Source organism: Schistosoma haematobium, chromosome 1 (genome assembly GCF_000699445.3).
Source record: "Schistosoma haematobium chromosome 1, whole genome shotgun sequence".
NCBI lineage: Eukaryota > Metazoa > Platyhelminthes > Trematoda > Strigeidida > Schistosomatidae > Schistosoma > Schistosoma haematobium.
Window position 1 is genome coordinate 85,977,174 of NC_067196.1, and position 23,297 is coordinate 86,000,470.

General features: G+C 33.0%; 1 protein-coding gene across 2 annotated transcripts in view; it reads left to right on the forward strand.

Annotated features, from left to right (window-relative positions):
• Positions 1-22,852, forward strand: part of SOCS7_2 (suppressor of cytokine signaling 7) — a 38,112-nt gene extending 15,260 nt beyond the window's left edge. The window contains exons 5-7 of one of the 2 annotated variants that reach the window (XM_012937127.3): positions 1,201-1,376; positions 11,351-14,626; positions 22,536-22,852. In XM_012937127.3, the coding sequence (XP_012792581.2) occupies positions 1,201-1,376; positions 11,351-11,713 (539 nt within the window). In that variant the 3' untranslated portion in view covers positions 11,714-14,626; positions 22,536-22,852. Of the gene's footprint in view, positions 1-1,200; positions 3,864-3,904; positions 4,354-11,350; positions 14,627-22,535 lie in introns of those variants that run through there. The other variant, XM_051209907.1, reaches the window with a different exon arrangement.
• The last annotated feature ends 445 nt before the right edge of the window (positions 22,853-23,297 follow it).

The window sequence follows — 23,297 nt, forward strand, 5'->3', positions numbered from 1 at the left end:
AACTGGTGTATCTGCTATATATATATATATATTCGAGTCAAATACGCATAGAATATTCACTTGTTGATTATTAATTATATTCAATCCAGATGTAATAACATATCGAATTTCCTACTCCTTCGTTATAAACCCAGTTTTAACTTGCTACTAATGTGTACTTGAGTGCTTGTTTTCAATAAGTGCGTATAGTTTCGAAGGTAATATTATCTTAAACTGTTATTATGATTCAGAAGTCACTGATGAATAGCTGTTTCAGTCTAGTTTGAAACTCTACGATTCAGAAAAAATATCTGGCAAACCATATATCAGAGTAGTGAAAGTAGTACATGCATTAGTAATAGTAGTAGTATTAAAAAAAGGTTTTGTGAGGAAAAAGTGAATTCATGTGATGAAAAAAACAGTATAAGATAATTTTAAATTTCAGGATTTAAGAGAACATAAAAAGTGAATAAATTTGGACTATTGTGACAGACTCTGAACCACAGTAATCTCTCGGTTGCCAATCAGGTTGATAGTCTGCATCTACCTACGTGACTCAGTCCAAATATTAACGACTTCACCGACTGTTGTTACTATAAGAGTATTGTAAATAAATGTGATTTCATAAGTTTATGTCGAATACTGTATGTCATACCATTAGTAGAGAACATTGAATGAAAACGTTTTGTTTAAGTACATAATGTTGATTTAGTTCTGTAATTTCTCAACTGACTATTAAAGAAAAACAAGAAACCGATTCCAGTTGGATATTAACATCGAATTAATACATTGAATTTTGAATACTTATGTTAATAAACTTGAATACAATCTTTGGCGAGACTATAATTTATGGACGAACCAATCACATTTACGATAACAAGTCTTAGATTTTGGCGCGAAATTCATCCACCCATTTGGCTAAATACAGTCTCGGCATTATAGCTGGTGTCAGTTCGTGATGAAAAACATAAATCTAATTCCTAACCCTAACCATCAACTGTAAATCATAACCCTTATTCTTCAAACTGCTTTATACTCCTCATTTAGCCCTAGTAAGTAAGTAGACACTCTCAAGGTCATCTTAGCGTCGCTCAAAGTTCGTCCATAAATTATAATCCTACCCAATCTTTATTATGTAGTAAACAAATAAATGATAAGTAGATAAAATTTCATACTTTTCTAAAAGTAAATCATTTATTTCGTTGAATAATTCTTTAATAGGTAGATTTAGTTTTTGGTCTCAACCACAATCACATAGTGCAAATACTATGGTGGAATTTATTGAAAAAGCCGTTGCACATTCAGTCAATGGTCAATTTCATTATTTCCTACAAACTAGCGCTCATGGTCAACCACCTGTAGAGGTGCCGTTATTATATCCACTATCCCGGTTTCAAGTAAGTCATAATAATGATGTATTTATGACATTGTGTTAGTATTTGTATTTGTGATGACTTATTTATGAGGCCTGGGTGCATGTTTTTGGCTTCAAGCCACAATTTTAGGACAAGTAATTTTACTACTAACCAGCTGTCCAACTAAGTGGAGCGACGTTTTAACCTGTTGATTGAAAGTCGACTACTTTTAATCACTAATCAATTGATCTACATTGTTTATAGTTGTATTATTTCATTTATTGTTTAACATACAGATTTTGGTCGTTTGAGGATAAATAATTCATGTCGACATCTTTTTTATAGTATAGTATGCTTTGTTTGCATATCATTTAGCTTAATCGACTTTTCTATCCAACGATTATAAATAAATAATTATACTAATTTCACTCAGCTTTACCAATAGGGATAACATAAATTACTATCACTAATGATAAATATTCGAATACTAAAGATTTAGACAAAATTATATTGAGTGTTTCATGTTAAATAGTGATTGGAAATATTGGATACCAAATCCAATAATATAAGTCTACCTGTATTATTGAGATTGTTGCCGACATCTTGTCAGAAGCTGTTTACATGAATCAATCACTGGATTGTAAACAGTATCATATTGTTCATTCATTTGTACTGATTGCTAATTCTGTCAACCGAATTATAACATTGTTAATTGGTATAATTAATTGAAAATCGTTATGTAGGCGTTTCCTGCTATATTACTAAACGTTTCTAAACACACTATAGCATTAATCAAAATACATCCCATTACAACATCTTAGAATAGAAGTATAGAACGTAGAATATGAAAGCTTAACACTATGAATTAATAAGTTATTTACGTTGAATGAGATGTATACGTTTTGTAAATAGGGTTTTTTTATGTCATTATTAGTAAAAGTTTCGATGCCAAATAACATTTAATTCAGTTTTACCTTGACTATTAAACATGTTAATTCGGTGTTTTCATAATTGATCATCATGTCCATAATAGGTTGTAAAATGCTTGTACTTTTTATTCTACAAATTCATTCTTCTTGATTGATATCTTCTATGCTTAATCTCTGCTGTAACTAATACTGTTACTACTTCTCTTTCTATCATATTTCATCTTGTTATTCTGATATGGTTTTACAAGTTGAACAGATACACATATATTTGCTAGGTTTTATGAATAACTAACTAACTAACTGACTACATTAATTTGTTATTTTATTTCCTTATCATCGTTTTATCTAATTCAACTTTCAAGTTATTTTTCACATTTCTGGTTGATTTCTCAATATAATAATTCTACTGATATGGGTTTTACTTTTCTTTAAAAGCTCTATAATCTTTGTTGTCTATAATTGATTTTACATTTTGATAATCAGATGATATTTCTGTCATTCGATTAATTCGTCTTAGATTATAATTCACATTATTATTTATGCGGAGTAAATGTTTGTTTTCTCTGTTTTTTCTCTTATGTGAAATGTGATTATATTTACCTATTTTCGTCATAGCCATTATCACCGTCATCATAGCGGCGATACTTAGATAGTATTTGTGCCAGGTTATCATATGACCTAAAATATACAAGTGAACTAGTTACTTTTGTTCAGTTTACATTTCACAAATCATTATATATATATACTGTTTACCTAGATTGTTTGGTATTATACATAATTTAGCATATAACTTTAATGGGTATATGAAACGCGAAATGTGTATGCGATAAAGTGCCTTCGTGGCCAGTAATATTATGGATGAAAATTTTTCTCTTTACCCCTAGTAGATTTCCATCACATCGTGGTAAAATTAGTAACCCAAAATGTCACAGTCTCTACTAATACTTACTTTACTTATTTACTTTGCGTTTTTCTTTAGCTAGTTGGTTTCCTACGAAATAGAATCGCTAACCCCATGCCCAACCTTCCCACTTTATCCGGCTTCGTGCCGGTAGTAGCTCCAAAGGGGCTCCGCGCCGAGTTAGTTAGTTAGTTAGTTAGTTAGTTACTTACTTACTTACTTACTTACTTACTTACTTACTTACTTACTTACTTACTTACTTACTTACTTACTTACTTACTTACTTACTTACTTACTTTGAAATGGACCTAGCGTCATCAAGGAACATTCACACGCACATTGTATTAGGAACAATTCATTCAACCATGTTGACATTTTGATATTTTCACTTAATATTTGGCTTATTTGTTTGTATATACGTTTATATATGTTCCTTTATGTTTGCTATAAGAATATATGCATATGTGTATGAAACTTCACTTATGATACCTGTACACGACCATTCTGTTTGGCAAATGTTTAAATCATAAATACTTCATTTATCAATGCCATGTGATCAATACATTTTTGTATATATATGTATATATATTATGGGTTAACAAAAACAATGTGTCTAGCTTTCTATAAATATGTACGCAACATATATGTGCAAGCGTAGTAATAGTAATAATCATAGTGTTTGGAGTAATAATCACAATGGTATATCACGTATCTGAATGTTATCATTCATAAAAAAATAGTGATAATGGCGAATAGGCGAATAATAATAATAATCATCATCATCACCATGACAATGGTGACGATACCAATATTTCTATTTGTATTGATTTTAACTTATGTAGAATTTCTTCATTGTCATCATACATTTATCAAACTAGAATCAATCAGGAATGTGTATATATCTATTTTCAATGTTGAATTTTGAAAGAAATTAAGTACAAACAACAGATATGGTTGTTTGCGTGTTTATACATGCCTTCCAGAAAAGATTGAATAATACATTACTATTATTATTATTATTATTATTATTTATTCATGATTATTCTCTGACTATATGTTTTCTGTTCTTATTATTGTTACATAAATAAATATTTTGAAATTATTAACATGTGTACACTTATAATTTTGGCATATAGCTTTGTTCAAAGAATTGTGCTGTGATTCTCTTTTCTTTGGTACGTATGACACGGGTATGAATAATAATAATAATAATAATAATAATAATAATAATAATAATAATAATAATAATAATGAAGAATAAGCGTTGTAAACCATCAACCATTTTTATCGCCTTTCTGCCTAAAAAAAATAATAATCATTATTAATATTTGACTATTGCTAAGGCTATGCTCAATGATTTTAGCGTTCACTAAGTGTTAGATATAACACTTTCAACCACTTTCCTGTTTATTTAATCACTAAGTGCTACATATTGGGGTGTCGTTTTCACTAAAGATTTCATTTTATGGAGTCTGAAGTTATCTGGAATTGTCTGTTAATGATAGTAAACCTAAAACTGTCGACTTTTATCATGAGAAGCCATAACTTTTGAATGAGAATCCTACATTTTCCAGGATAGACGTTAAGTGGTTTAAATGATTTTTTCTGCTTATCCTCTTTTAACAAGGTTCTGTTTTGTGGGGCTGGGTTGGTAATTCCATACTTAACCCTTCATTATCTGGGCTTGGAATCAACAAAAACCCTAGAAAGGCTTTAGGCGAAGTTATATTTCCTGAATACTGGAAATATTTCGTATAACCTTAGCTTAACTTTTTGTTTACATGAAATCGCATATATATTATGAGAAGTAGGTCGGTCCGTAGTGTATTATTACTGCTGCATTTAGTCAAGAGGAATTTTGGAAATTAGCCTAATGGTACAATTCCTTTGGGGATTGGTATTTAATCAAAGTCACTATGACAGACTATCACGAAACACCAATATTTTATATTCTCACTAATGATAACTGAGTTGAACATATGAATTATCGAAGATACTAAATAAATACAGTCGTAACTATCAGTATGAGGTTATGTAGATCATTAAGTTTTTGATTAAGATCATAAACCGATTGGTTTAAGACCACCACTGAAAACCTGGAAGCACTGGACGGTCGTTTCGTCTTAGTATGGGACTCCTCAGCAGTGCGTATCCACGATCTCGCTCACGGGAAGGTCGTATCTAATAGATTTCAACATTGTTGAGAGTCAAACTGTTAACCGCGTCACTAAATAATGGCAAGCTTATATAGCCAATTGATTGGATTAACAGTTAAAGACCACTAAATTGACTTAGTATTCTCTACGTCACTAAAAATCTGACAGTTAAACCATCAATCATTTGGAAGGTCATAGAATCTCTATATTTAAAAACTCATGGTCTTCCTCTATTAATGATTCTCAAGTTGATAATAATTACTCTTTAAAAGTAATTTTCATCATCGGTCAACATTGAGCGTAAAATCTTTAAATTGAGTATTTGTTTTTTCCCATTGTGGGGTCTACAGTTGATCGATCATTGAGTAGTAGTAAACAATGCCATATTTGTCTAGTCATTAGTTGTGATCGAATCCTTATTGAACAGTTTGCAATGTGGTTACTAGTCTAAGTGACTTGATATTCCCTCGAATGTGATGAAATACTAGGTTATTGAAGATGGGTGACAAGAAACGCTGGGCCTGAATTTCGTGCTAGTGTGTACACGTCAACAAGACGTACCTACAATCTTCAGGGGACTGATACTCGCCGATTAATTTGAGCCCGCGTCACTAAGAATCGAGGTCTGGTAGTCCCAGAACAGGATAGTGGTAATGCCTCAAAGTTTAAAGCTTGATGATGGGTTCAAATCACACGTGATGTGGCAACAATCTTAATATTACAGGTAATCGTTGATAACGTGTCCCAAGTAGAACGAAACTTAGGTTTCCTGCCGACCACTTCCAAACACTTAACATCACAAACATGAGCTTCTATCTAGAGTGTTCATTCCTCGTCAAACCTTAAAATGTCATGGTGAACATAATTCCTTTGAACTATAAGTTAGTTGGATTTCAAGGGTGTCTATTCTGCACCATGTCGGGTTGCATCTCGAGCCATTGAGTTGGGTTATCTTGGGGACCCTAGCCAGAGAGCTGTGATGAACGACCGACGTATTCTAGTCTTATACAGCTTTCATATATCTGTGCCATTTCATAAATCAACCTTTCCACTTTCTCCATGTGGTTCAAGCACCGAGAATTTAATACTCGATGTGGAATTCCCCTGATAGATATTATGAACACGTGGCCGTATGAAAGCCTTTTAAGAGGAAGAAAAGATTCTCCCCACTCTTAGTCGTAGCAAGGCTTTCGTGCGGTCATCATGGTTTGACATTGTATTCAGAACCATGGTGCACATCTGCTTCGTCTTAGTTTTAAGTCTTCGACGAATGAGCCTTCATTGCTACCCCTACCAGCGCCTAAATCGAAGACCTTTACGTCTGATAGTGTTCACAGTACCTATTAGACTAATGAACCAACATTTGATGATCCATATTTCCAACTCCAATCAATTCATGACTATTATTCAGTAGTACTAACATTGGTGTTATCTGTCCTGTACCAGATATCTTTCTTACATCTAGTCACTTAACAGAAACATTTAATCTTTTAACTTACTGAAGAATTTCATGTTATGTAGGCTGTTGTTCCATGTGCGCTTTTGTTTATTTCAACTATTATTATTATTACTATTATCCTAGTACTCATGGTTTTTGAATGACTCATTTTACAAGTCGATTGATACCTATGTTGGTCACTAATATTTTTCTTTCTCTCTCTCTCGACCTCATTCCATTACACCTTATACTGTTCTCTTCATTTTTTTAAATTTTTTTCTCTCACTTCGAATTTTATAAGATTTGATAATCATATTAAAAGCCTGTTGATTTGATATGTATATTTTTATAGAGACAATAGTATACATTCGTTGCAGTTAGTCTGTTGTCCATTGACTCCTCATGTACATATATGTGTGTATTGTTATATGTTTAGTTGTAAACATGTTAATCACGTAAAAAACAAACGTGAAGGCTCAAGTTTTTATGGTAAAAAAAAGCACAAATAAAAAAATGTTGTTACATTAAATTCTTAGTATGAAAAACATGTCTCAACTTGTTCTTAAATTTGTTGTAAACTAGTCATATTGTAATGAACAAGAACACAAACAAGGACAACCAAATGTATTTGAATACAAAATTATAGAATGCTGTAGTAAAATCTGTGAACCATACAATAAATACTTCATTTGGAAAATGTCAATAATTAGTCTCAGACTTGATTGTGTTTTTTTTCATTTCCACACTAATCATTCTCTGTTCTTGTTCTCTTTTCTGCGATCTTCTTAACTTTCTGCTGCCAGGTCTTTTTTCTTTCTATGGATGATCCATGCTACTTATATCTATCGACATCAGTAGCACACACCACAATATTACCTCATATATCGATTGATTTTTGCATGTCAAAAATGTACACTAATTAACTCATTCTATCCATTATCCTACTTACAACTAATCATATTGTTTGATTTAAGTTACCTATTCATCATCGATGACATACTACGATAGGAACTAATCATTTTTTCTTAAAAAAAGGAATGTTACAGTAATAATACTAATAATAATAAATACTAAGAAATAAATAGACCTTAAAATGTCCATCTTCTCTCCCCCTAGACATACATAATGCTGATCATGACGATGTTTAAGGTTGTCTTACATGTATTATGTATGCATTGTTTGTAAACAAGATTCGTAGGAAGAAAATACGCAGTACTTAGAAGTAATGGTATTTACTCATTTTAATATGTAACCCATTGAATGAATCGATCATTTTATGGTAACCTTATGTGAAAGATTGTTTATCTTTGTAAAATATAGGGTTGATAAATAAAAAGAAATAGAAGTATGTCGATGTTTCCGTAAGGAAATTCTGTCTTGTTTTTCGAATGGATATTTTCAAATTGACTAGAAGTTTTGAATGTCATGAGATATTATAACCGTTTCAGTTTGCTCTTAAACTGATTAGAGATGGATAACAATGAAATACAAAAGAGATTTTTTATGATACATAATTTATAAATGCAAAATATAACCTAGTTAGTATGTTGGCAGAGCATATTCGACGTTTCATCTGAGATTCCCTCTATAGTTTAACTGATCAGATAGCATTTTTCAGTCAGTAGCTGTTATAAATGGTACCAATGACTTCGGTCACAAACTCATGGTCAATTTCGCTAATCAATAATATAAAACCATCTAACTGAAACTCGGTGCAATCTCTGTTTCGTTTGCATCTGCAAAGTGGACAAGTATTCTTTATTTCAATGTTCTAACAAGAGGCTCCCAACGAATGAAGGTGTCCAAAGATAGTGACTGGATATTAAATCTAGTTTTCACAAAGTTTGAAGTACGTCAGTCCTTGGAGAATATCAATTAAGAATTATTTGGCAACAATCTAACGAACAAAGTAATCTCATGACAAGTCAACCTACCACTTTATAAATCATCAACATAAAGTGTAGAAGATACTGGTAATGTATGTTAGTCCGTTGGATTGCGATTTTCGGAGAACAAAGCTTTGATCATCTGCCTAACAAAAAGCAGAAATAGTTCTTATTAATAAAGCCTTAATTTTAGTTTACAACAATCGAAACCACCCACTTGTTTCTCACACCTACTTGTGTGTTATATTCGACGTTGACTACAAGGGTAATTATTTTCAGTTATTTTTTATACTGTAGACGCGACAAAAATTTTACAAACCATATCATCCGTTGTAATGAAGTGATCTTGGTTAAAATTGACCACTTTCAAGTAAAGATTAGTTAAAACTGTCAATAATTTCCGTATCATATTATTTTTGTGAACAGTGATAACACAAATCAATCACTTAAATTAATGTAAAGAGATTGTTATTGAAGTTTGAATCTTCAATTAATATCATTTGTTAACGCTTTATATGTTACTATTTAGCTAGAAAAAGGATAACAAGTTGTCTGTACTTAATATTTAACTAAATAATTTGCCATTAAGTTAAGACTAATTTTAATTTCATTGTTTATATTAATTTACAAAACTGTATTAGCTTATATAACTGACATTATAAACTATTGTAAAATATGTGATATGGAGTTACTCACATTATTATTGCAATGAGTTAAACATTATCAATATAACATTGTCATTATATTCATGAAATTAATTACTAAAATGGCAAGACTGTTCAATGATTGGAAATTACTTACTTACTTACTTACTTCTGCCTGTTACTCCCAATGGAGCATAGGCCGCTGACCAGCATTCTCCAACCCACTCTATCCTGAGCCTTCTTTTCTAGTTCCATCCAATTCTTGTTAATTTTTCTCATGTCTATCTCCATTTCTCGGCGTAATGTGTTCTTTGGTCTTCCTCTTTTCCTCATTTGGCCTTGAGGATCCCATGTGAGGGCTTGTCTTGTGACGCAGTTGGGTGCTTCCTCAATGTGTGTCCTATCCACTTCCAGCGCTTCTTCCTGATTTCTTCCTCCGCTGGGATCTGGTTTGTTCTCTCCCACAGTACGTTGTTGCTAATAGTGTCCGGCCAATGGATCTGAAGTATTTTGCGTAGACAATTGTTAATAAACACCTGTATTTTCTTGATGATGGCTTTCGTAGTTCTCCAGGTTTCTGCCCCATATAGTAGAACTGTCTTGACATTTGTATTGAAAATTCTGACCTTTGTGTTGGTTGACAGTTGCTTTGAGTTCCAGATGTTCCTCAGTTGTAAATATGCTGTTCTTGCTTTGCCGATCCGCGCCTTCACATCTGCATCAGATCCACCCTGTTCATCAATGATGCTACCCAAATATGTGAAGGTTTTTTACATCTTGCAAATCTTCTCCGTCAATTGTGATTGGATTGGTGCATTCTGTGTTGTATCGGAGAATCCTGCTTTTTCCTTTGTGTATGTTGAGACCTATTGCTGCTGAGGCTGCTGCCACACTGTTCGTCTTCTCCTGCATCTGTTGTTGCGTTTGGGATAGAAGGGCCAGATCGTCTGCGAAGTCAAGATCATCCAACTGCATCCTAGATGTCCATTGTATCCCGTGCTTCCCTTCAGACATTGACGTCTTCATGATCCAGTCGATCACCAGGAGAAAGAGAAAGGGTGAGAGTAAGCAACCTTGCCTAACACCGGTCTTCACTTTGAACGACTTTGTCAACTGTCTTCCATGCACGATTTTGCAGTGTAATCCATCATATGAGTTTTGTGTGATATTGACTATCTTCTGATTGGAAATTATTGTGTCTTAATTCAATGTATATATCTTGTATTCTTCATGTCTGTAATAAAGCGACTATAGTGATTGAATAATTGATGAAGAAGACCAATTTATTGTTTAATACAAATACTACAGAGTACTTTCACAAAATATAAAAATCATAAATTAAATAAATCATTTGTATATTTTCATTCAGTTGTCTTTTACTATGCTTCATGATTATTTCAATTCTGTTGTTATTATAATTGTTCTCTGTTCCCTTCTGGTTCTTTTCAATTTAATCTTCTGGTGCAAGGCATTCCACTTCTGATTAATGTTACATACTACTTATATCTGTCAACTTAAGTAGCATACATCACACTACTTTTACATATGATTTTGTTTTAACTAAATATTTGATTAGTGAATATTGTTATACTCTCTTCATTTGATTTGATATAACCTGTTGTCACCTTTTCTTTTCTGTTATATATGATATGCTTTGTCATTTTTAAATGACGTATGTATATATACACGGTTTTAATTAAAAATGCTTAATAAGTTGATGAATCTGTAAAGACTACTTAACTATATTGTCTCAATTTTGTGTTACCTAATCATTTTGAGGTTCGTAGGAATCGTCATAATCGGTCCAATGTGTATACATATAAATTGTTTGTTTATATTTGCAATTCAACCTAAGACTTTTTCATTTCAGTTTTATCAATATATTTATCATCAATTAGCTGATATATACACCTCTGTATAATAGTCAATTAATTTTATTAAGTATATGAAACATTTGTTAATGTATCATACATTCAATAACTAACATTATTACCTTGTTTGTTATCATGAATAAATTTAATTTTGTCTCTATTTTTCTCTTTTTAAAATTTTCATTTTATAGGTTGTTGCATCCCTTCGACATTTGACACGTTTCACCATTTTGTCTTATATTCGACGTGATCATATTGATCAATTACCACTGCCTAAGATCACAATCAATTATTTACTGGAAAAACAATGTTACATCGAATCTTTAGAGGATTTTGAAGAAGCTGTTCGAGAGCGACCACCATTGGAATTTCGTTCACGTTCAGCTATGGTTGACTTTAATTCACATTTGACTTTACAAGAATTGAATAATAATAATAACAGTAATAATAATAATAATAATAGTAATGGTCTCTCCCAATTTAGTAATAATAGCAGTTCAACCAGTGAAAGAAGCAATGATAGTCGTCTGGCGACTGTTGGACATATGAATTAATTCATGTCGGTGATGAGATAGTGCATTGTGTCATTCAAATATTGTCACTGATTACCAGCAAATTTCACAGCAAATAGACTGATACTGCTATACTCCGAATTCTATTATCACTACTATCATTATAATTACTATTAAATTTGTGTTGCCTTTTTTCCCAACTTTCTAGGAAAATAATAATAATAATGTTAATAACTTCTCGCTACGGTGAATTTAATAAAATGAAAATTGAACTAGTTCATGTTCTTCTTTCTTTATATCTGTCTGTCTATCTCTTTTTCATACACACACTTCTACACCAACTAAATTTTTTTCTAATGCATTTTACCTTTGACTACACTACTTACTACCAGTGACAACATAGCACTGTGGCACTAATGTTCTCATAATTTATTAGTTCCTATTAGGAAAAGAATTAAACTTCTATATATTTTCTTGTTGTTCGATTGTGAATATTTTACTTCTCATTAACAGTTTTTTTGTGTTTATGTGTGTGATTGTGTTTGTTTTTGTATTAATAGTTGTTTCTTTTACCTGCCTTTTTTCATTTATGGAACAATAGAATCTTTGTTATAAGCTCCCTCTTCTCTCTTTGTTTTACTTTCTGGCTGATATCTTTTTTCTGTCAAGCCAATTATGTATGTACATCTAGGCTCAAAACATTTTTTTTCTTCATAGAAAGTACATTAATTGTTTTGACTCATTGTAACTTTACGGCATATATATATATATATATATATATATATATATATATATATATATATATAATTTTATACAAGTCTTATATTCATTTATATGTTTAAATAAAAGATATCCAACCCTTCTCTTTAACGTTCCCAATATTTCCAATTGCACTAATAATTTCTTTTCATTTTGATAATTTCTTCTATCTTGCTACTCTGTGTTATGCTAATATTCTACATTTTATTTGTTTGTTTTTTTTTCTACAATGAAGCGCCATTGTTTGTTTTTTCTTAATTTTAAATAAATTAATGAATGAATTTTGATTATAATTTGTATAAATGAACATTGAAATTTGATCCATCAATAGTTTGTTTGCTAGGCTTTTAGTTTCTGTCTATACTTTTATTGAATTGTCCAATTTTCTTAATCCTAGAATGCATCATTTTATATTTATTATCATGAGAAATACTACTACTATTACTATTACTACTTATTTATTGAGAAAAATAAATGGCAATTACGATTTTAAAAGTGTATTATTATTATTTCCAATTATATTGATATCTATGTATAAACTATATATGATAAATAACACTTCTCATTTTCAACAATTTCGGCTTTTAACTATTTTACTACTGTTATTATCATTATTATTATTATTATTATTATTCTAAATCACTTTTGAATGAGAATTACACCACAAATCGTAGCTAACAGCAATACTCTGATAATGTATACAAAATTTCCTCTGTACATAATAAATTGCCTTTACCTAATTCGACTCAGTCTAATCGACTTGCCCCCCCCCCTCTTCCACACCCTAACAGTTCATTCTAATTATCCCTAATTCTCATTTTGTTTTAATGCAAAAAAAAAATCTATTTTTATTCTGTATTTTTCTCTAATATTGTACATTGGTATTAATCTCAATATCTAAATATATATAGATATGGTTTTTTTTTTGGTAAGTTTATTATATATATACTTGTAGGTGTACGTTTTTATGTATAGATTACGACGTAGAAATATGTTAGAATGTAAATGAACTGGAAAAAAAAAGATGACGAATAAATATATATACACATAAATATTGTTATATAATAATCACTAGAAGTTTCTTTTCCTTTATCTGTTGAATGGATCAAACTCACAGTTAAAACTACTTGATTGGAGTCTTCGATTTTATTGAGACTACAAGTTGAAGATTCTGACTGACATGAGTCAGAATTGGATACATTAGCCCAGATAGGTTAGTTTTTCATCCTTTACTAGATCTTGAGCTCAAGTATATCATCATATGTTTTGATCTGCCGTCTCGAATTATGTTCTTAATAACTGGACTTTCACACTATCGTTGCTACTATACTGTTTCAACTTCATTACCAATCATCTTGTTAATTTGACTTAGTTGTTTTAATCATGGTATTGTGATTCTGTCTAAGGCTTATGTTAATTATAATTGACTGTTGTAAATTAATCGGTTGGTTAATTATTACTTAATGACTTACGATTGTTACTCCCCATGGAGGACCATATTCCACTCACCAGCATTCTCCATCCAGTTCTGTCATGGACAATCCTTTCCAATTCCTTCCAGTGAATATTCATCCGTTTCATGTCTACTTCCAATTCTCAACACAGTGTGTTCCTTGGTCTTCCTCTTTTTCGCTTCCATTCGTGATTCCATGTTAGCACTTGCTTCATGATTCAATTTGATGATTTCATCAATATGTGTCCTATCCACCTCCATCGACTTTTCCTAATTTCCTCATCAGTTCAAAACTAGTTTGCTCTATCCCACAGAATGCTGTTACTGATAGCATCCGGTCAACTGACATTGAGTATCTCACGTAGACAATTGTTGATAAATACTTGTACGTTGTTGATGATGATTGTAGTGGTTGTCGGAGTTTCATCTGCGTACAGTAGAACTGTGTTGACGTTGGTATTGGAGATTCTGAATTTGATGTTGACTCGCAGACAGTTGTTCTGAGTTCCATGTGTTGTTGGACTGTAGGAATGCGATCGTTGCTTTGTCAACGCTCGCCTTCATGTCTGCATCAGATGTTCCTTGTTCATCGGTGATGCTGCCTATGTATGTATGTATGTATAGATTTCCACCTGATCTGATCCAGAGTTTCTCCATCATGTGTGACAGTGTTGGTGGTCTGTGTGTTGTATTTGAGGATGTTGGTTTATCCTTTGTGCATGTTGAGGTCTGCTGCAGCAGAGGTTGGTGCTAAAATGTTTGTCTTTTTGTGCATTTAGTGAAGTGTATGGGATAGAAGAGCTTGGTGATCTGCGAAGTTCAAATCGTCTATTTGCATCGAAGTTGTCCATCGTAGTCCGTGTTTCCCGTCAGATGTGATGGTCACCATAATGCAGTCATCTACCGGAAGATTGATTAAGGACAGTATTTTCTGTCTCCGTTCCTCACTTGGAATGTGTCTGTGAGCTGTCTTCCATGCACGACTTTGTAGTGTATTCTGTCATATGAATTCCATATTATGTTGTTGACGATTTTCTCATATAAGTCATAATATGGAAGAAGTTTCCGCAGTGTTATTCTATCCACATTGTCACATGCTTTTCCATAAACAAGGAAGTTGATGTATAGTGACGAATTCCACTCAACTAATTGTTCGACGATGATCCTTAGTGTCTGGTCTTGATCTGTGCACTACCGATCCTTATGGGATCCAACCTATTGATTTCGAAGTTGGGCATCTATTGAGTCTTTTATCCGGTTCTGCAATTTGATTTGGTTGGTTCTTTTCGTTCTCCCTCATTGTCTGAACATTCGATTTACGTATACCAATTGTTGCTGTGGTTGTTAGAAGGGGCATCGATCTCGTGACTTCTGAAGAAGCTGGGCTTTCAACATGAGGCTTGATAATTTTTCCTTGAAGTCGAAGGGCAGAGTTTAATTGGTTTAAATTGTTTATTCTGGTTGGCGTTTTTCTTAGCAAGGTTGTTTTTCTACGGGATTGGTTTGTTGACCCCGTGCCTAGCCCTCGTCGTTTTTTGGGCTTTGGACGGGCAGTAGCCATAGAAGAGCTACATCCTGAGTCTAGTTACGTATAAACCGTATAAAATCTCGCATACGTAATTAATCAATTCGACGCTGTTTAAGTTAACATTAGAACAATAGGTAAGAATATTGAAAAACAAATATTGGCTAAATGAATCTACATAATATGTATCAATAAGTATAGGAAACTGATCATTAAGAAGGAAATTATATTTGTAGAAATTATTATTTCCTTGGAAAAGTTTGAATCAGATTACCGAATGTGTGCCTGGTCCTACGTTGTAGCTGACTGACTGACCGAATGAAACATTGAATTTTTTTAAAGCTCAATCACTGTGATTTTTATAAATAGTTTTTTTCTCTACTGTCTCACATTAATTCAGCATCCGACTACTGTGAAACGATTCATTCAAATTTTGTCGAAAAATTCTTATATCCATACAGAAGTTATAATTTATCAAAGTAAATTAAACCAGGGAATGATAAATATCAGTAAGATGTATGAATGTATTAATATCATTGTGGTTGATTTTGAACTGTGTAAAATTTCTCTAGTCGCAAATGATTATCTGGTGGACCTCGACAAATATGCACTCACTTCGTGTCACGTCTCTAAGTCAGTGATATTCTGGATTTTGTTAGGTTTTATCTTATTCGCTTCTTAATTTTGACTGATCATTGAGCCGAAACTAATGTGATGTTTGTTTGGTCCTTAATACCGATGGAGCTGTATGGACACTTAAAGGTCCTCGGTTTGATCTTTGACCAAATTGTGTGTTCATACTGCTGAGTAGTCTCATACTGTTGTGAAGTGCCCCCTAGTTTTCAATCATAGTACTACTAGCTTCAATAAATGATAAAATTAACCTAAAAATCAATCTGAACTCTACAAAATATAACAGATTCGATTTTTTGCATACAGTGTAAACAGCCATTGAGACGACGACTATCTAGGCAGTTATAAGATGTACACAGTATGTAGCTCATTCTAGATCATAAATTGGGGTGGGCAACTAATAAGTTTTCAATATCATTGTACATTTGGATGATATTCATGAATGAACTAGGATTATATTGTATTTCAGTCATTAGAAACGCCCAATCAAGCAATTACCGTGTTTGAGTTATACATTAATAATATTTATGCATAGTTTATCCACGGAAATATACTTAATTAGTTTGTTTTTTCCTATGAAAGAAATCCTAATATAAAGACGAGACTTTAATTAAAGCTAATTAAAAAACGAAATCAAGTGATTTTAACCGTCACCATAACAACGATGTAATCATTTATTTAGGCTTAATTAAACCCTAATGTTTTCAAGATAACCATACGTTAATTTAAATTATAATTTGTTTTAAAGTATTTAAATTGTTTTAATGGTAAGTGAAATGTAAATCACAATGAATGTTTGTTACAAAGGATTAGTTTTTTTTGTTAGAGTGATACATTTCAGTGGTCAATAATCTATCCCATATCCGTCCACAACCTCCCTTAGAAAATTATGATTCACCTTTTCTCTTGATTGCTCATTATTGATGAACATTTCGAAAGGAAATGAACACAACTTTTAATTATTGAGGTATAATTTTAATTTTGTTAGCTTATTTGATAAACTTTCATCTGAATCATTTTGGTCAACATATAGTTTCTTGTATTACATTTTGGTGGCTTGTTAAGATCTAGAGTATATGTTCAATATCCTTCAGCATTTACTAAAAGCTTGGAGTTGTTGTTACTGTTTAAATTTCCGAAGTCTAATATGGTCGGTTTGCGGTGTCAGTGATCCGTTTGTTAACTATTTAAGATGCAGTTGATCTTTTCTCTTAGGATAGTATCACAAAGTGTATTTTGGTTTATTATCGATAGGCTAGGAAATACGAAATTATTGTTTAGTACAAAATTACAGAGTGCTTTCGAAAAAATATGAAAATCATACATTAAAATACATAATTTACACAACTTCCATGGATTGTTCTTTACATGCTTCATGATTCTTTTAATTCTGTTGTTATTACAATTACTTTCTGTTTCCTTTTCCATTCGCTACAATTGAAGTTTCTGTCTTCTACTGACATGCATCCCACTTCTAATTGGTGCTACGTACTGCTTATATCTGTTGACATAAGTAGCAGACACCATAATAGCATATGAATGTTATTGTTAGTCACACTGTTATTAGGATTGTAGATATGTTGTATTACATTAAACTGTTCTTGAAACTACCGACTTGTTTTAGATTGTAAAGAAGATTCTACAGCGTTTAGCCTTTGCTAGGTTTGCGTCTAACCTTAAGGTACCTTGTGTGTTGGGAGAGCGTAAGGAGCAGCATGTGTGCGAGGAGAATCTTGAATTGAAAAGGTGAGCCTACGACTCAGTAATGAAAACAATCAACAATAATTTAAGTGTGAGATGAAGACAATCTGATAATCGATACTAGAAGTTGATAGCTTAAGTTTCCGAATGTATTACACTTCAAGGGAGATGATAAAACACTACAAGTATGGACTTTGTAAATATCTAAAGGTCTTTATACTAGTCTCTAAAGTCTTGGGAACACACCCCATGAACAGAAGCTGTAAGAGCTGTAATTGAACCCAGTCATTATAGCTGTCACTAAAACGTAATGTGTGCAATACTTATAAACTATGAATTTTTCGCAACACATATATCTATGGAATGAAAAAAAGCAAATATTTTCTGAAATAGTTATTTCTAGATCACTACTTTTGCTCATTGATTTTACGAGTCAGTAATTTGCTCAGTCTTCATTTATTACAAGTTTGCAGCTGTTTACCATACCTTCACTGTTTAATAGATAATTTTTACTATAGAGTAGAAGCTATCAATTCCAGACGGTAGGGATAGAAATTTATTTGATGTAGACTATGTGGATATGTCCTTAATAGGGTTCAACAATACAATAAATGACAGATTACGTGTGATTCATCAATATCTACAGTTCTGTCATTCAGGTTGACAAACGGGTTCATAGTTTATGAATGGGTTCATCTTTGGCTGAATGTATTGTGTGCAGTCATCTCAGTCATTAGAGTGTGTGGTATCGACACTGCAAGTTGACACAAACTCCTCCATGCAGTTGCAGCATATCCGCTTTCATATCATACGTAACTCCATGCAGATCCGATAACTGGGCTTCATGAATAACAAGCAGATTGAGAAACTTCTTTAAAGTGGGAAGAGATTTCTTAGTTTGCCTTCTTTACTTTACTATCATCAGATACCGTAAGCTAAAACACACGTAAGAGACTCATATTCTGGACTGAGCTACCATCTGAGAAGTAACTACTCTTAGCATTTATCTAAAAAATTACTTCCCGAACGAAAGATAGTGCAGACTATTAAAAGTATCCCGTCACTTCTGCCTCTGGAAAAGTTACTCTCAAAACTGATAATTTGAGTTATCCAGCTTTACACTGGAGCAAAAATCAGTATTAGTAGGCAAATTTACCTCACTTCTAATTATGTTTTCTGATACCTTTGTAAAGCAGTCAATACTGCTCAAAAATATGGAGTGATAATACCATTCCCTTGGTCTGTAAAACCTAATAGAGGCATCTAAGAAGTTGTTACTCTAGCGTAGTTTTTAATGTTCCAGGAAGGGTCATTTGTACTGAGTTATATGGAGGGGAATACTGTTTTTTCAAGTGAACAACACTGTTTTAGGTTTGTTAATCTGTCTTATTGCAAGTAAAGATTAAACGTCTGGTAGAAATACAACTAAGCCTTTGAAGTAATATCTATAGATCTCAGAGTAAATTTTGTTATTATGCCATTCTTGAAGCCTATCGTTGAACTGGAAAATTTCAAAATCGTTTGTAAGTGTAGGGAAAGGATTTATAACTGTCTTAGAGATAAGAGACAGAGTGATTGGTATTTTGATCTAAAAATGAGTGAGAAGTGGAGTTCCTCAAGAGTGGTCTTAAATTTTTCGAGCCTTATTTTGTTTAGATGAAATACCAGTAACAGCGGAATTATTTTTTTGTAGTGTTTGTAAATATTTTTAATGTATAGAGAACTGTACACAATAATAAATATAAAATTGGCTTGAGGGGAGATTTGTACTCTCTTGTTAAATTGGGTGTTATTATGGTCACTAGTATGTTATAATACGAATAGATTATGACGATAATTCACATTACTACATAGTCAGTCAAAAGTCTAAGCTCAGGGCTAGTGATCTCAAGTACTCAGTATTCATTATTACACTAAAACTCAGAGCTATGGTCCTCTAAAATGTGAAATTTGTCGAAAGTTCCAGAGTTTTGAGGCCATTCCTAAAACCTTCATAAACGAAATGTGGATATTTTTAGAGTATTATACTGCAAATAATCTATAATATCATATAGTTTCTTTTGATCTTCTGTTTGGTTTTGGATGCTTAACTTCACTAAATCAGACCAGAAGTTTATTGCTAATTACATCACTTTTTGTACATTTAGGCTGTTTAGAGCTAATGAGAAGCTTTGTCTTCAGTCTTCAGTAATAAGGATAGGAGGTCTATCGACCTATATTAATCCTTGCAGTTTGTAATACTGTGTAGGTCCAATCTCGTTTTGAATATATCAACAGAAGGTGCTGATATTACGTGTTCCGGTAGAGAATTCCAGTAATTCACTACTTGGTGCGAGAAACGAAACTCCAGACGTAAACGATTCGATCTCGGTTTCTGAACTTTCTTCGAATGTCCTCTCAAATGATCAGTCGTAGACGGAATGAAAAGATAAGACAATAATACCAAAGTCATTGTTCAGTATACGATAAGCCAATATTAGATCACCCAATACTGTACGGTAAGATAATGGAAATAAGTTGAGGTGTCTCAGTCTGTCTTCATAAGATAGGTCAGATAGACCTTGTACCATCTTAGTTCCTTGTCGTTGGACTCTTTCCAGCATCTCTGCTTCATACTTGAAACAAGGACTCGCTGCTTGAATCCCGTATTCTAAATGTGGTCGCACATAAATCGGGTATAATAGTCTAAACATTTAATTATCTAGATACTGGAAAGACCTACGAATAGACCATAACACCCTATAGCCTTTCGCAGCAGCAGTCTTACAGTGACTAGTGGTTTTGAGATCACTGCTTAATATGACTCCTAAATCTTTATAGTTTCTTACTTTGGGTAACACGAATCCACATATGAATCAGCATAGTTATTTAATTACATCACAACACTCTTGTTGGGATTAACTTTTAGTGACCACTCGTTCATCCATGCCACCAATGAATTGAGATCATCCTTTAATACTATTCTATTTGACATACTGTGTGTCGGTCTCCAAATTTTTATGTTATCAGCGAAGAGTAGGACGGATGATTTTGCTACAGTTGGTAATTCATTTACATAAAGTAAAAAGAGAAGAGGACCGAGGATTGGACCTTGGGGAACTCCTTTTTTTACAGGTTTCCACGATGAGCTAGCTTCATTTACCTTTACCGTTTGCTTCCTGTAATGGAGGAAGTCACTTATCCACTCTATAACCGTATAATGGATTCCAAAACTCTCCAGTTTGAATTTAAGACCAGAATGGGAGATCTATGAGAATCACATCTATAGAAATATTTTGATCTTTTGCCGTAGCCCAATCTTCTCTTGCAATGAAAAGATTTGTATTAGAATGAATTCATTTTATTCTATAAGTGATTGTATTTTCACTTGGTTCAAATTAGGTTAGCTGGATAGTATATTAATATGTACGCATAATAGAATGCATAAAAGTGAGTCCTAATTGGTGTTTATGTGATCTTGATTTACACTCTATATTAGATATATGAAGCCTTATAATAAACTCATAATCACACCATAATGACTCAGTATATTCTTATACAAATGACAGCTTTAATGTTTAATGTGTTAACTCACTTGGTTTAGATTTCTAACTACTGATATTAGTTAAGCCTATAATTTATGATTCAGTTCACATCAAATAACTGATCAATTCAAACCATTTTAATCATCTGAACTATTTAATTATTCAATTAAACCAATAAAACAATGTGTTCATCGTATTGTAACGTGTTTTAACAGCTACATACATTAAATTTTATTGTATCATGATTCTGAGTGTCCATTTGCATGTAAACAAAGTCAAGTACAATTCATGTCTCTTTACATTATATTAAATCAAATAAAGCTTATATGTAAATATATATCTTTCCTCTATAGATTATTACTAGAATTAGCATGTTACTAGCTAATAAAATATGAAGGCCAAGGTCATTCATTTGCAAGAAATAAAACATGCGTAAACTAAAACAACTTCTTCGGTTATAAGCGAACTTATGTCTATATTGAGATCTCAAATTAATATTATGATTTAGTCATAATGGAATAAGAACCACTTACATACATACTTAAGGCTGTTACTTCCCATGGAGGACCATATTCCACTCACCAGCATTCTCCATCCAGTTCTGTCATGGACAATCCTTTCCAATTCCTTCCAGTGAATATTCATCCGTTTCATGTCTACTTCCAATTCTCAACACAGTGTGTTCCTTGGTCTTCCTCTTTTTCGCTTCCATTCGTGATTCCATGTTAGCACTTGCTTCATGATTCAATTTGATGATTTCATCAATATGTGTCCTATCCACCTCCATCGACTTTTCCTAATTTCCTCATCAGTTCAAAACTAGTTTGCTCTATCCCACAGAATGCTGTTACTGATAGCATCCGGTCAACTGACATTGAGTATCTCACGTAGACAATTGTTGATAAATACTTGTACGTTGTTGATGATGATTGTAGTGGTTGTCGGAGTTTCATCTGCGTACAGTAGAACTGTGTTGACGTTGGTATTGGAGATTCTGAATTTGATGTTGACTCGCAGACAGTTGTTCTGAGTTCCATGTGTTGTTGGACTGTAGGAATGCGATCGTTGCTTTGTCAACGCTCGCCTTCATGTCTGCATCAGATGTTCCTTGTTCATCGGTGATGCTGCCTATGTATGTATGTATGTATAGATTTCCACCTGATCTGATCCAGAGTTTCTCCATCATGTGTGACAGTGTTGGTGGTCTGTGTGTTGTATTTGAGGATGTTGGTTTATCCTTTGTGCATGTTGAGGTCTGCTGCAGCAGAGGTTGGTGCTAAAATGTTTGTCTTTTTGTGCATTTAGTGAAGTGTATGGGATAGAAGAGCTTGGTGATCTGCGAAGTTCAAATCGTCTATTTGCATCGAAGTTGTCCATCGTAGTCCGTGTTTCCCGTCAGATGTGATGGTCACCATAATGCAGTCATCTACCGGAAGATTGATTAAGGACAGTATTTTCTGTCTCCGTTCCTCACTTGGAATGTGTCTGTGAGCTGTCTTCCATGCACGACTTTGTAGTGTATTCTGTCATATGAATTCCATATTATGTTGTTGACGATTTTCTCATATAAGTCATAATATGGAAGACGTTTCCACAATGTTCTCCTATCCACACTTACAAGCACCTCATAGTAGAGTGTTGATGTATAGCGAAGAGTTCCATTCAATTGATTGTTGAGTGATGATCCTTAGTGTCTGGTCTTGATCTGTGCACGACCGATCCTTATGAGATCCAACCTGTTGGGCATCTACTGAGTCTTTCGTCCGGTTCAGCATCACTGTTGAAAATCCTTCGTGGTACTGACAGTAGTGTGATTCCTGTATAGTTTTGATATTCGCTCATATCTCCTTTGTTTGGTATCTTGACGAGGTATTGTTCTTTCCAGTCTGTCGGTGGCACTTGTTCTTCTTCACAAATCTTCCTCAATAGGACGTGGAGCATGTTTGTAGTTACTTCTATGCGTGACCTTAGCGCTTTGACTGGTATATTGTCGGGTCGTGCTGCTTTCCCACTGTTGATTTGTCTGATGGA